The 13146-nt window shown below is 44.5% G+C and overlaps 1 protein-coding gene across 1 annotated transcript in view; it reads left to right on the forward strand.

The window, feature by feature from the left end:
• The window catches only part of FSHR (follicle stimulating hormone receptor), a 165268-nt gene extending 160994 nt beyond the window's left edge, over nt 1-4274 (forward strand). Inside the window, exon 10 of the mRNA XM_042446165.1 lies at nt 2693-4274. Within this exon, the coding sequence (XP_042302099.1) occupies nt 2693-3860 (1168 nt within the window). The 3' untranslated portion in view covers nt 3861-4274. The remainder of the gene's footprint in view (nt 1-2692) is intronic.
• The last annotated feature ends 8872 nt before the right edge of the window (nt 4275-13146 follow it).

The following is a 13146-nucleotide window of genomic DNA, read 5'->3' on the forward strand; positions in this document are numbered from 1 at the left end:
TGCTGTCGTCTTCTTCTCCTCCTGGTCCGCTGTCGTCGTCTTCTCCTCCTGGTCTGCTGTCGTCTTCTTCTCCTCCTGGTCCGCTGTCGCCTTTTTCTCCTCCTGGTCCTCTGTCGTTTCCTTCCTCTCCTAGTCCGTTGTCACCCTCTCCTTCTCCCTGTCTGGTTCTTCTTTACTTTACCCTCTCATCTATACCCGCCGTCTCCCCTCCTCTCACTTCCTCCAACCTGGTGGCCAGGTTGCTTCTCCCCTCGGTTTGTGAACTCCCCTTCTGGTGTCCACATTTCCTTCGTCTTATTATTTTATAGTCTTAGATTGGCTTCCTCTTGTCTCAACACTCTTCCTCCCTCCCTCCGATAAAGTGTGTTTGATGAGGATCTCAATCTGCAGCAACCACCTCTTCCTCTTACACTTATTCTTTCTTTCTTCCCCTAAAATCCAGGTCGGCGGGGCTTTGCTTGCACCCTGCTTATAGTCGCGGTTTGCCCTCGTCCTCCTTTCCCCCACCGATCCTCCACAAAGAGCCCCTTTTGGGGCTCCCTCTGCAAAATCTAATGGTTCCTAGAGAACCCCGCGGGCCCGCCCGAGTCCCCTTTACCGGGGGGAGCGATTTTCCCCACACAAATATACTATAAGCGGTACTGCTTCTTGCCCGCTACCGCAAGTTGCAGCTTTCACTCCGCCATCTTTCCCGGAAGTCCGTGCTTTGTTCTTTCATTGATTGCCTGTTGCCTTGAAATCTGCCTGGACTCTGGAGGTTCTTTGGCAAACCAAGTCCAAGCAGTCTTGGATGACACCGATTATCTTGATCCATTTCAAACTGGCTTCAGATCAGGATATAGAGTTGAGACTGCCCTGGTCGCCTTGGTCGATGATCTCCGTCTGTGCATCGACAGGGGAAGTGTGGCCCTGTTTGTGCTCTTGGACCGCTCAGCGGCTTTCACTACCATAGACTATGGTATCCTTCTGGAACACCTGAGGGAACTAGGAATTGGAGGCACTGCTTTGCAGTGGTTCTGGTCCTATCTCTCAGGCAGATTCCAGATAGTATCACTTGGCGACAGTTGTTTGGCCAAGAGGGAGCTCAGTTTGGGCGTTCCTCAAGGCGCAATACTGTCGCCAATACTGTTCAACATTTACATGAAGCCGCTGGGTGAGATCATCCAGAGACATGGGGAGGGTGTTATCAGTATGCTGATGACACCCAAATCTATTTCTCTAAGTTATGGAGTGTTGCAGTGACCAAGGAGGGCATCTCTTCTCTGAATGACTGCCTGAGGTCAGTAATGGATTGGATGAGGGAAAATAGACTTAAGTTGAATCCAAACAAAACGGAGGTACTCGTGATAGGTAACCCCAACCCAGGTATGGAGATATGTTCGCCAGTCCTAGATGGGGTCACACTTCCCCTAAAGGACTGCATCCGCAGCTTGGGGATGCTCCTGGATTCGTCACTTCATCTGTCCTCTCAGATTGACGCGACAGCCATGAGCGCCTATTACCAACTTCGGCTGATACGCCAGTTGCGCCTCTACCTGGAGCAGCTGGACCTAGAACCAGTTGTACATGCCCTGGTAACCTCTCGTCTTGATTTCTGTAATGTGCTCTACATGGGGCAACCCTTGTGCCATGTCCGGAAGCTTCAATTGATACAAAACATGGCAGCCAGACTGGTCACCAGAAAATCTAGGTTTGACCGAATTACACTTATTCTAAAGTCATTACACTGGCTGCCTATCAGCTTCCGGGCTCAGTACAAGGTGTTGGTTATTATCTACAAAGCCCTACATGGCCTGGGTCCAGTCTACTTGAAGGAACGCCTCCTCCCATATAATCCTTCCTGTACACTCCGTTCCTCCGGGAAAAATCTTTTACATCCCAAAAAGCCCAGATTGGCGGTGATCTCCCGGAGGTCTTTTTCTGCTATGGCTCCTAAAGCTTGGAATGACCTGCCGGAAGAGATTTGCCAATTATGCTCATTGGAGGCTTTTAAAAAAGAAACAAAAACCTTTCTCTTCCGGCAGGCCTTCCCTGAGTGATAATCTCCCAGGACCAATTCTATCCATCCTTCCTACTATATCTCCTCGTCATTCACGGATTGTAGAATAATCTTGTAGTGTTGTTATATATTTGAATCATGTTTTATGTTAATTTTATAGTTTGGGAGGGAGGGTTGGATCAGGGTTTGTGGGTTTTATTGTTTTTATATTGTGTATCATAAACTCTATTGTTACCTGCCTCAATCCCCAAATGGAAGAGGCGGGATATAAATAAATATTTTATTATTATTTATTATTAATTATCATTTGGACTGCTTTCCTGGACTGAATACTGTCTCACGTATGACCTGGAATCTGGTTAGTTTCCCAAGGGCAAAACAGAATAGGGACCCAGCTGCACTCCTCAAGCCCGCTGACAGACCTCTGTCTGATATATGCATATGGAATTTTTCATGCATTTCAATCTCACACTCTTTTGAGCTGTAAAGGTAGGTTTTGGCAACTTGAATTGGACCCAGTTGTTTAGAGACAGAGCCTTGCCTTAAAAGAATCCCAAAAGGTGATATGATCAGTTAATACTGGGGGAGCAGGGAACATTCTTTATTTCTCCCTTGTTTTTGATGTGGAATTAACTTTCTTTTTCCTTGCTATATTTTCCAGACTCTAACCATATTATTTCTTGATCATTTCAGTGCAATATTGCACCCCATATGCAATAAATCCTTCGTCAAAGAAGATCCTGATGGGATAGATTTTGAGCTGGATGAAGACGATTACTATCATACCCTGTGTAAAGAAGAGGTTCAGGTGACTTGCTTTCCTGAGCCTGATGCCTTCAACCCATGTGAAGACATCATGGGCAACAATTTTCTCAGAGTCCTCATATGGTTCATCAATATTCTGGCAATCATGGGGAATCTGGTTGTTTTGATCATCTTAGTCAGCAGCCAATATAAGCTCACAGTCCCCCGATTCCTAATGTGCAATCTTGCCTTTGCAGACTTCTGCACAGGCATCTATTTATTGCTCATCGCGATCAAAGATGTGCAGACCCAAAGTCAGTATTACAACTATGCCATTGACTGGCAAACAGGTGCTGGTTGCAGTGCAGCTGGCTTCTTCACTGTCTTTGCCAGCGAACTTTCCATATACACACTGACTGTCATCACACTGGAACGATGGCACACCATCACCTATGCCATGGAACTGGACCGCAAAGTCCGCTTTCGGCATGCAGTAGTCATTATGCTTGTGGGATGGGTCTTTGCCTTCACCATAGCCCTCCTTCCCATATTTGAAGTCAGCAGCTACATGAAAGTCAGCATCTGCTTACCCATGGATATTGAAACTCCCTTGGCCCAGGCATACATCATGTTTCTGTTGGTATTAAACATCCTGGCTTTCATCATCATCTGCACCTGCTATATCAGCATCTACTTCACTGTGAGGAATCCCAATGTCTTCTCATCCAACAGTGACACCAAGATTGCCAAACGTATGGCTATTCTGATCTTCACAGACTTCCTCTGCATGGCGCCCATCTCCTTTTTTGCTATATCAGCATCCCTCAAGGTCCCTCTCATCACTGTCTCCAACTCAAAGATCCTCCTTGTTTTGTTCTACCCCATCAACTCCTGTGCCAACCCATTCTTGTATGCTATCTTCACCAAGACTTTCCGCAGGGATTTCTTCATTTTGCTGAGCAAGTTTGGCTGCTGTGAAATGCATGCTCAGATCTACAGAACAGAAACTTCATCCTCTGTTCATACCTCTCATATGAAAAATGGGCATTATACACCTGCTCCTAAAACCAGTGATGGGACCATTTATTCATTAGTCCCCCTGAACCATGTGAACTGAAGCAGAATGTCCATAGATTTACACCAAAGAGTTGCAAAAGGGTGCTTCATTGTTCCCTTAAGACTCACAGGTAATTACAAACGAAGACAGCGGTTTTACCATAATTTCATCTCACTACTACCTTTCCAAACATACCACACCAAAACAACTGAGCATTCTTCAGCTGATTGGCTTAGCAATGCCTCTTTGTGTTGCATGTGCTAGGGAATCTTTGCTGTACTTCAGGTTTTGCTTACTTGGTCTCCATCTACACAGACTGCAGGCTTGTCTAGTGAATGGATGTGAAGCTACTTTCTACCATGTTGGGCCATTCTTCCATTTAGACCACTACTGTCTACTGCAAGTGCCAGTAGTTCTCCAAAATCTCAGGCATTCTTTCCTGATAGTAGTATTGGCTACTTGAAATCCTTTTTTTTTTTTTAAACTCACAAAAGATGGAGATGACCTTGTGCAGAACATGTGCTCTGACAGTGCATTAAGGTTTGTCTGCATAGTTGCCTTGGTGACAAATGTGGGGAATCATGGGGTTGGGGTCCAATCCAGGCATCCCTCCATACTCATGGAGGATAAAGCCATCAATAGCTACTCCTCATGATATCATTGCCTTGAACATAGAAGTAGCATGCCTCTGTGTACCAATTGTTGTGGAACATGGAGGAAAGGAAGTTTCTAGCTTCTGGTCTTCCCATAAGCATCTTTTTACCCACAATAGAAAACAGTATACTGGACTTGAATAAACCCTTGGTCTGATATTACTGCCTACACTATAGGGACCACATGTCCTTACTTCACCTTGTTGTTCCTCTGCTGCTTCCCCAATCCCAAAGAAAAGATAAGAGTGAGCTTTCCCATATGGATCACACAATTTGTGTAATGTAGAGGTAAGGAGATACCAACACGACTCTATGACCTTTACATCTCTTAGTCCAGCTTTCTAGACTCTCACCTGGCCACTCTGAGTTCTTGTTGTCGTTTATTCTATTCTCCTCTGAGCCCATCATCTATAACATTGAGGAAGGAAAACCTTATACAAGTTGGGGAAGAAGAATGCCTACCTGGATGCATTCATCTATGCTGTTGTTGTGTACTAAACAAAGCTGAAGAGGCACATCTGTATTTTACTTGTGTCTGAATCTACCCACTACTGAAATGTGAGCCTAGTTTTGGACCAAGATAACATGGACTTTGATAGCAAAAAGATTCTCCATCCTTGCTAACATATTCAGGGATAGCCATGTTGGTCATGCAGCAAAATGCAAGAGAATACAAAATCCACACAACAGCAATACCTTCTTGGATCAACTAAAAATGCAGAATACATCATGCAAACTTTTGAAGCTTCACTGGCTTCTATATCCGGCAAAGATGTTAAAAATTATACAGGAGAAGAAAAGCGGCAATGTTAGAGTCACAGGCTGATGTTTTGTCTTAGGACTTTAGCACATGAGGCTTAAAAGTGGAATTTTAACAGGATAAAAGCATCTTGGGCTGGTACTTACCTCACAATGTCATGTCCGTCCTGCTGCTGCCTTGCATTCCATTCATTACTGTAGTGTATCTTTTCGCCGACAGGCAAAAACTGTCAATCAGCTCCCAGTCCCACTGCTTTTCCACTACTGCCTTTGTGCGATAGGTCCCTTCCACTACTGTTTCATATTTCAGGCACGCACCTGGTATGAGCGGGCATGATTCTGCTCCTCTCCCCCCTTTCTCTCACAGTGATTGTAGCCAACAGCTTCCTGAAGCCAGCTGCTACATGCACATTCATACAGCAGCCAGCTTTGGGAAGCAGTTGGCAGCCATGATCGCTTATGCAAGGCTATGCACACAGAAGTCCCATGCTTTGGGACAGGGAAGAAGGAGCAATCATGGCTTCCAATCACTTCCCAAAGCCAGCTCCCATGTGCACATTCACATAGCAGCCAGCTTTGGGATGTGATTGGCAATCCCAGTTACTTGTTCCCACCCTTCCTCCTGGAAGGCTGCATTTGCTAGTGTGGAAAACAGACCACACAACCATGGCTATCATGGGGGGGGGGGGGAGGAGTGTAATAAGAAATGATGCCAAACCAGTATGCTTCCATTCTTGAACTAGCATGATTGTGGTGGCATAGAAGGCTGGTGTGATAAAGTTCTCAGATGTTACTTCTGTTGTCAGTAAAGTTGGTTTGGAGGAATATCAGTGCTGTATTACATTCATTATATTTGAGGATGCTTAGGGTCACAATTAACTACACCCAGAATATCTGGGATTGAGATCAGCTTCTTTTCCAAATGCTGAAAGCAGTCACAAGAGCAATAAGATTGAACTAGGGTTGGGGAGTTGAAAGCAGTTGGGTGTGGGGGTAACTGACTTCTTTCTCTCTGTGCCATTTTCCTGATTGAAATCCCCTGCTCACTTACTATTTGCCTGCAAGGGGAAAAGCCAGATAGCACAGTCCAAGTATTTGCAAGTAAGTATACTCCACAGCTGAGGAGACTGAGCTAGCTCACCCCATCCTTCACCTCCTTCCTTACCCAAAACTGACATGCCTGTGAAAAGCCTGCATCTTTTATTTTTCCATATTCTGGCTCACACAAAGAGCCTTGGTAGTAGGGTTACCAAGTGTCTCTTTTTTGAAGGCTGGAAGAATTGTCCCTTATCAAACTGGCAGATGTACTTTGTTATAAAAGATGTTCCTTGTTTGATAGTTGGAAAGCTTTTCCTTTTACATAGACTAAAGAAGATGCCAAAGAAATCCTTTATATTCAGGTGTGGGCCCTTCATAAAGGCAGAAATGTAACTTATGAATATGAAGAATTTGTTAATTTTACAGAGAAACCCATGGCTAAGTTAAGGGAAATCAATTATTTCCATTTTGCATTTAGGTAGAACATTTCAACTGTCCTTATTGCTATTTGAAAGCCTGGCAACACTGCTTCCAACAGAGTCGTCTCTTCAGACAGGTCACTGGACTTTATCACACCAGACTTGAAAGGTGCCACCATTGCATTAGTCTAGGAAATACAAAAATACTGGGTTAGGGACTGCCATTATTGCACAGGTTTTCCAAATCACCACAGTGCTGCTTCTGTTTCAGGCTCAGCCTTCTACATGGTGGCCTCCATAGCACACTTCCCTGCCCTATGCCCCTCCCAGCATGCCTTTCAGTCTGTATTTATTTTTATTTTTATTTATTTTAGTGTAATTGTACAGTTATGGCAATCCATTCTTAAAAATAAATAAAGAAAAGAAATTGCAAAACAAAGAGAGGAAAAACAGCCTGCTTGGGAATAGCAAGGGGGAGAAGGGAAAGGAGCAGAATCAGGCCCACTTTCACCACATGCTCGCCTGCATATTGGGACTGCTTCATACATGCATCAACAGCAGAAAAGCAGCACAATTGGGAGGCATTGATAGGTTTTGCACATCAAGGAGAAGGAGTGCTCCAGCAATGGATAGACTACAGACCAGCTACTGGATAGCCATGCTGTCATGTGTTAAGATATGGTCATTAATACTACTTTGTTGTGTTCCTCCAAGTCATTTTTTACTTATGACAACCCTAAGGCAAACATATAAAATGGTTTTCTTGGTACATTTCTTCAGAGAGAGTTTGCCATTGCCATTCTCTGAGACTGAAAAAGAGGGACCTGCCAAAGATCACCCAATGGGTTTTTATACTCTAGCAGGGAATCAAGCACCACTCTCCAGAGTCGTAGTCCAATGTTTAAACCATTACACCACGCTGGATCTCACAATCCCACCTTAATTTCACTTTTCAAGCCTCATGTGATAAAGTCCATCACATGACTTTCAGAAGGATTAAGGGGAACAGGGCTAACATGCTCCCCTCCTTACATGTGGAGAGCACATGCTTATCAAGTGATTCCACATGGTGCAACCAACAGAATAGAGGCAGGGTAAGGTTTCAGTACAGGGATAAAGACTAACACCCTTCCAGCATTGAGAGCCTATTGTGAAAACGCCACAAATGCTTTTCACTCGCATCACCAAAAAGGGGGGAAATTTCCTGTGCCTCAGCTACTCACACTTTCAGGTACTCTATGCTCATCAGCAATTTATTAAGAAACACTTTGCAAGCAGTGTTTGGCCCACAGTTGGAACAAAGGTTTGTTTTCAGTCTTTAATTTACAAACTGGCTGTACTAAAGTGTTGCTTTTAATCAAAGGCATGGAGAAGGCTCTTATTTTCTTCTGGTTTTTATTTTCATAAGCAGCCAATAACAGATGACACATCAAGGAATACTGTCAATCATGGTGCAGTTTTCCTAGTCTCAAGCCTTTGGTATACACAATTGATAAAGCTGTTTTCTCTTCTCCCATATATAGAGAGACAGGATGGTAGCTAAGATCTATCCTGGAGGTGCAGAAGAATGATGGTTGCTAACCAAATACCTGGTACATGAGAGGGGCTTTCCTGGTGGATATCAGTGGCCAATCCCTAGCTGTTTGGGTTGGGGACAGAACTGTTCTTGGGTGCTGTATGGAGGCCATTGCACAGTTTGGGGGACAGTGTTGTACAAGAAGGTACCTCCTTGTGCAAGGTTTGAATAAATATATTACATAATGCAGGGCCATAACAGGGCAGTATACATCATTGGGAAAGTTACAAGTTGAGAAATTTATGCCCCAAAATTGACCCTAAAATCCTGGGATGACTTATATATGGGTCAGTACACTAAGGGCCAGAACAGACATTCTGGAGGAGGCCCCTGGGGGGGACTCCCTCCCCCCTGCCATACTTGGATCGAGCCTGTGGGTCCTCTTTCTGCAGGACATGCCCTCCCTTTCAGCCCCACCCACCACCCCCACCACCCCACACACAGAGAGACTTGTAAGTCAGGCTGCTGTTCACATCACTAATGATTGACATGTATATTGAAGCGGGGCAACTAGTGGGAATGACAACCCTGCCACAAAAAGAAGCAATTTCACTAAGGTAAGGAAAAAACAAACACTTTCATTGTGGGAACAAGGGACCTTTTCGACTCGAATTCCAAAGCGCAGCGAGTAATTGATTTAGATTGATTTAAAGTGCAAGTGGGAATGACCCCTAAGAGATACAGTTACACTGCAAAAGTAGGAATTTTAACCCCCATAACAAGTTGCCTTGCACTGAGTCAGACCATTACTTTTTTTAGCCAAGGCCCATTTCTCCCCAGACTGCCATCAGCTGCACTGTACTGACAGCAAGCCCAAAGATCTCTATTTCCCTCTGTAGTTCTTCAAAATGGTGACAGAAAGGGACTACAGAGGAATACAAAATTATCTGAGGGCAGCATGGGATTCTGGGGTGCTTGTGGAGACAGGCGATATTTTCACATTTTCATAGATTTGAAGGACTTTCTCTGCTGTTTGGGCAAAATATTGCCTGAAAATCACACTGATGTTTTTAAGGAAAGCTAGGGGACTTTAGGGGATTGGTGGGGACTTCCGGGGACACAAAAGTGGGATCCAGAGGCTGCATACAGCCTTCAGGCTGGACTTTATTGCACTCAAGGCCCAGTATTATCAACTCTAACTGGAAGCAGCTCTCCAGGGTTTCAAGCAGGATTCTTTCCTTGCTATCCTGGGAGAGCCCTGGTTGTTCTCTTCTGATCTCCTACCCAATACTAATAAAGTCTAGTGTCCATTAAGTTATATTTATGATATAATGCAGTTTTAGTTTAATCAGTGGGAACAGGATTCAATTAATAACTAGTTATTTCTAGCTAGTTACATCTGAGCTCTACAATACGCACCCCTTGGCAAGTTTGCCAACAGTCCTGCCATTGCAACAAATGGGGATGTTCTTCTGTAGGCCTTTACTGGGTCAAAAAAGCAATTTGTTTTCCTTTAAAACATCCCAAAAAAAATTGAGAGAGGGAGGTTTCCAAAATGGAGTGATCTATGTCTCCATCATGTTGGAATGCTGGCACCAAAATACGAAATGCAAAACCACAGCTTTTATCCACAGATAAGTTAAAATGCAGCCAAGTGCCTGCTCTAAAGCTATGGGCAGTGGTGGCAAATGGCATCAACCACCCCATTGCTATGTCTGCAGCAGCTTGGTACAGCATTATTGCTATGGATCGACTTTTAGTGATGTTACACTCATACCTTTCAGATCTCTTTTTGCCCAAACTAATATTAGATAAATAATAAACAGCCGCCAAAAGACAGGTCTGTGGCTCAGGAAGAAATTTTGTTGATGAAACCTGCAATAAGTGTTATTGCTTATCTGTATTTCCATTTATCTGGCACATCCTCTGGAGCTGAGGTCAAGGTGACCTCTGGGAGGAACTAGCCTCTTGTAAAAAAAGAAAGAAACCCACAGAAGTCAGTCATGGAACACTCAAAGAACACAAGTAAAGTGTGCAGTTGAGAAAACAACTTAGTATATAAATCCACAGGACCAGAATTGCCCCACCTGAACCATGGATGCATCAAGATTGTACTTGATGTCAAAGATCCTACAGTTCATTTGCATTAATCAGAGCATTCAGGGTCAGCTTTTTCAAATGATCATATTGAGGAACTACATTGTACCACAGTTGTTTTCTTCTTCCTCTTTACTTTCTGTCTCTCTTTCTCTCTCTCAAGTCTTTCCATCTGTGTTTTTGCTCTCTCTTTAAATCATTTTAAACCTTGGGGCCAACTTTCACCCTTATTATAAGTCCATGGTAGACCCAGAGCTTGGACCATTCATTCTAAAAAAAAAGTCAATAATGTTAAACCTTCTATAGTGAGGAACTGATTCATTGCCACTAACAAGAATAACTGAAATCATTTAATCAATTGACTTGCTATTAATTAAATCATTATGTAAAACATTAGATTTACAGAGAATGTCATGGCAATTGTGCCCATTGGCACTAAAAGGCTTTTTGTTATTGGCACCATCACATATGCTCATTTTGTTGTCACAGGACCTTATCGCACACACAATTTTCAACATTTTGGGGACTGAAGGAGGATGCTCGTGTGCGCACGTGTCCGGCAGAAAACGGAGTTTATCACACACAAAGACGTCCTCCAAGAGGCCCCATTCTGCCCCTCGGCGCGCACCCGTTCTGGCCTGACGGGCGTGATTTTTGCCTGACGGATTACCTTCCGTCTGCAAAAAATGGCGCCCGTCAGGACTGGACGCAAATGGGTGCACGCCGGGGGCGGAACGGGGCCTCTTGGAGGACATCTTCATGTGCGATAAACTCCGTTTTCTGCCGGACGCGCGTGCACACGAGCATCCTCCTTCAGTCCCCAAAACGTTGAAAATTGTGTATGCGATAAGGTCCTTAGTCACCTTCCCTAACCAGGATTTTTTTTCTTTACATGGACTACAATGCCTATAATGCAGTTGTTGCATGAAGAAGTTAGGAGTTCAACTCATCTGATAACTGTCTGGTTGAGAAAGGCTGCCCTGTAAGATATAATACCATTTTACAACCTGCTCACTTGTCACTGATCTTTATCCTTCTTTCTATCCCCACCTCCTTTCTGTCCCCACATACACAGTTCACTTGCCCTTCAATTGCTTTGTCCATTGAAGGTTAATAAGGAGTAATAATTTCATTTCCAATTTTTAAACAATCCAGAGTTCTTCATTACATCCAATTTCCAGAAATGCTGGTGTTTCGATGAACTAAATCTGGCTGCCTTTGTGCAGCTGGGGGAAACTATTGTACAAGCAGGTACTGGATACCTCCTCGCACAAGGTCCAAAAAAGTACTTATGCTGGTTTAAGCCCTAGTTAGTGCAGCATGTATCACCAAGGGGATTCTGTCTCCTGTGTGCTGCACATGGTGATGGGTTTTATGAATGTCCTGAAGTTTCATTTCCTTGTAAACTATCCCAAATACTGTCATTGCAATAAAAGAGGGACATGCATTACTTGATTATTAATTTTTTTAAAAATAAAATAAATAAAACTGCCAGTGTAAGATGCATCACTTTCTGGTCCTCACTATGAGAACTGGGTTATAGTTTGCTCATGCATGATTTATCCAATGCGTGATCAGGAACGGTTCAGCTGCACTGTACTTGGATGAGAAGGAAGGCACAATTCCCAAAATCCCTCAGCCAGAATGGCCAAAGTACCCATCCTGATTGGGAAATTCTGGGGACAGTTGTCCAAAAGAGTAAATTCCCCAAGGTCTGGTCTTGACTGTCAGGGATCTGAAGGGTTAAAACACAGCACACAGGGAAATGCTTGATGTGTGTGTGTTTGGCCATGAGCATTCAGCAGAGTGGCAAGGCTGATCAGCACAGCTGAAGCTCATTGGCTCAAGGACACTCCAGTGTCCAAATGCATGTAGCCATGGATGATGAAACATGTGTCTGGATTGCACAGGGGACACATGACATGGTTACACACCTGAACTCACTGGGTTTGGGAGACCACATGGTCTGGAGTCTATATAAACCCAGGGGTTGCAAGTTTGAAGTAGGAGTTGGATTGGTATGTTTTGGAGTTTTAGAGATCTGGTTTTGTATTATAGCACTGTGAATAAAGAGCACTTTGGGGAATTTGTTTCTCTGGTGGTTTATCAGAAGAAGCTACAGCATTTGGTTTGCTGTGTGTCCCCGGATGTTCCTGCATTGTTGCAGTTCCTGGAAGACATCCAGTTGCTGTCATTCCAATTGGACTTTGGAGCCATGCTTCAGCTTCTGGAAATTGCCAGCTCTGTTACAAGGGTCTGATTTAATCCCAGGACTCGTTTGAGTTGCTGACAGTGGTTGTTGGACCCCAGCAGTTGCGCTGACATTGACATACACCACAATCTGAGATTTACCATCTACTGTGGTTTCTCTTTCTCGATCACACCTAAGCATGACCAAATGAAAGAAGACACACATCCATATATGTCAAATTGTAGATGAGTATCCATCACTGTTACTTTCAGAATACCTTCAGAATATCTTCTTCCAGACTGACATTGGTTTACTTGTGACTAGGTACAATCATAGAATCATAAAGCTGGAAGAGACTGCAAGGGCCATCAAGTTAGGCTTCCCATATCCCGCCTGGGGACGGGACTTTCCCGATTTGGGGCGGGTCTGCACGGTCCCGCCCCGGTTTAGCCCCGCACCCGGGACTCCCCCCCCCCAGCGAGTCCTGCAGGCTTGGCTGGGGCTTGGAGGACGTCTGTCTTCCAAGCCTCAGCCATGCCCTGGGGGCTCCTCCGCGATCGCGGAGTCCTCCAGGCTTGGCTGGGGCTTGGAGGACGTCTGTCTTCCAAGCCTCAGCCATGCCCTGGGGGCTCCTCCGCGATCGCGGAGTCCTCCAGGCTTGGCTGGGGCTTGG

Source organism: Sceloporus undulatus, chromosome 1 (genome assembly GCF_019175285.1).
Source record: "Sceloporus undulatus isolate JIND9_A2432 ecotype Alabama chromosome 1, SceUnd_v1.1, whole genome shotgun sequence".
Taxonomy (NCBI): Eukaryota; Metazoa; Chordata; class Lepidosauria; order Squamata; family Phrynosomatidae; genus Sceloporus; species Sceloporus undulatus.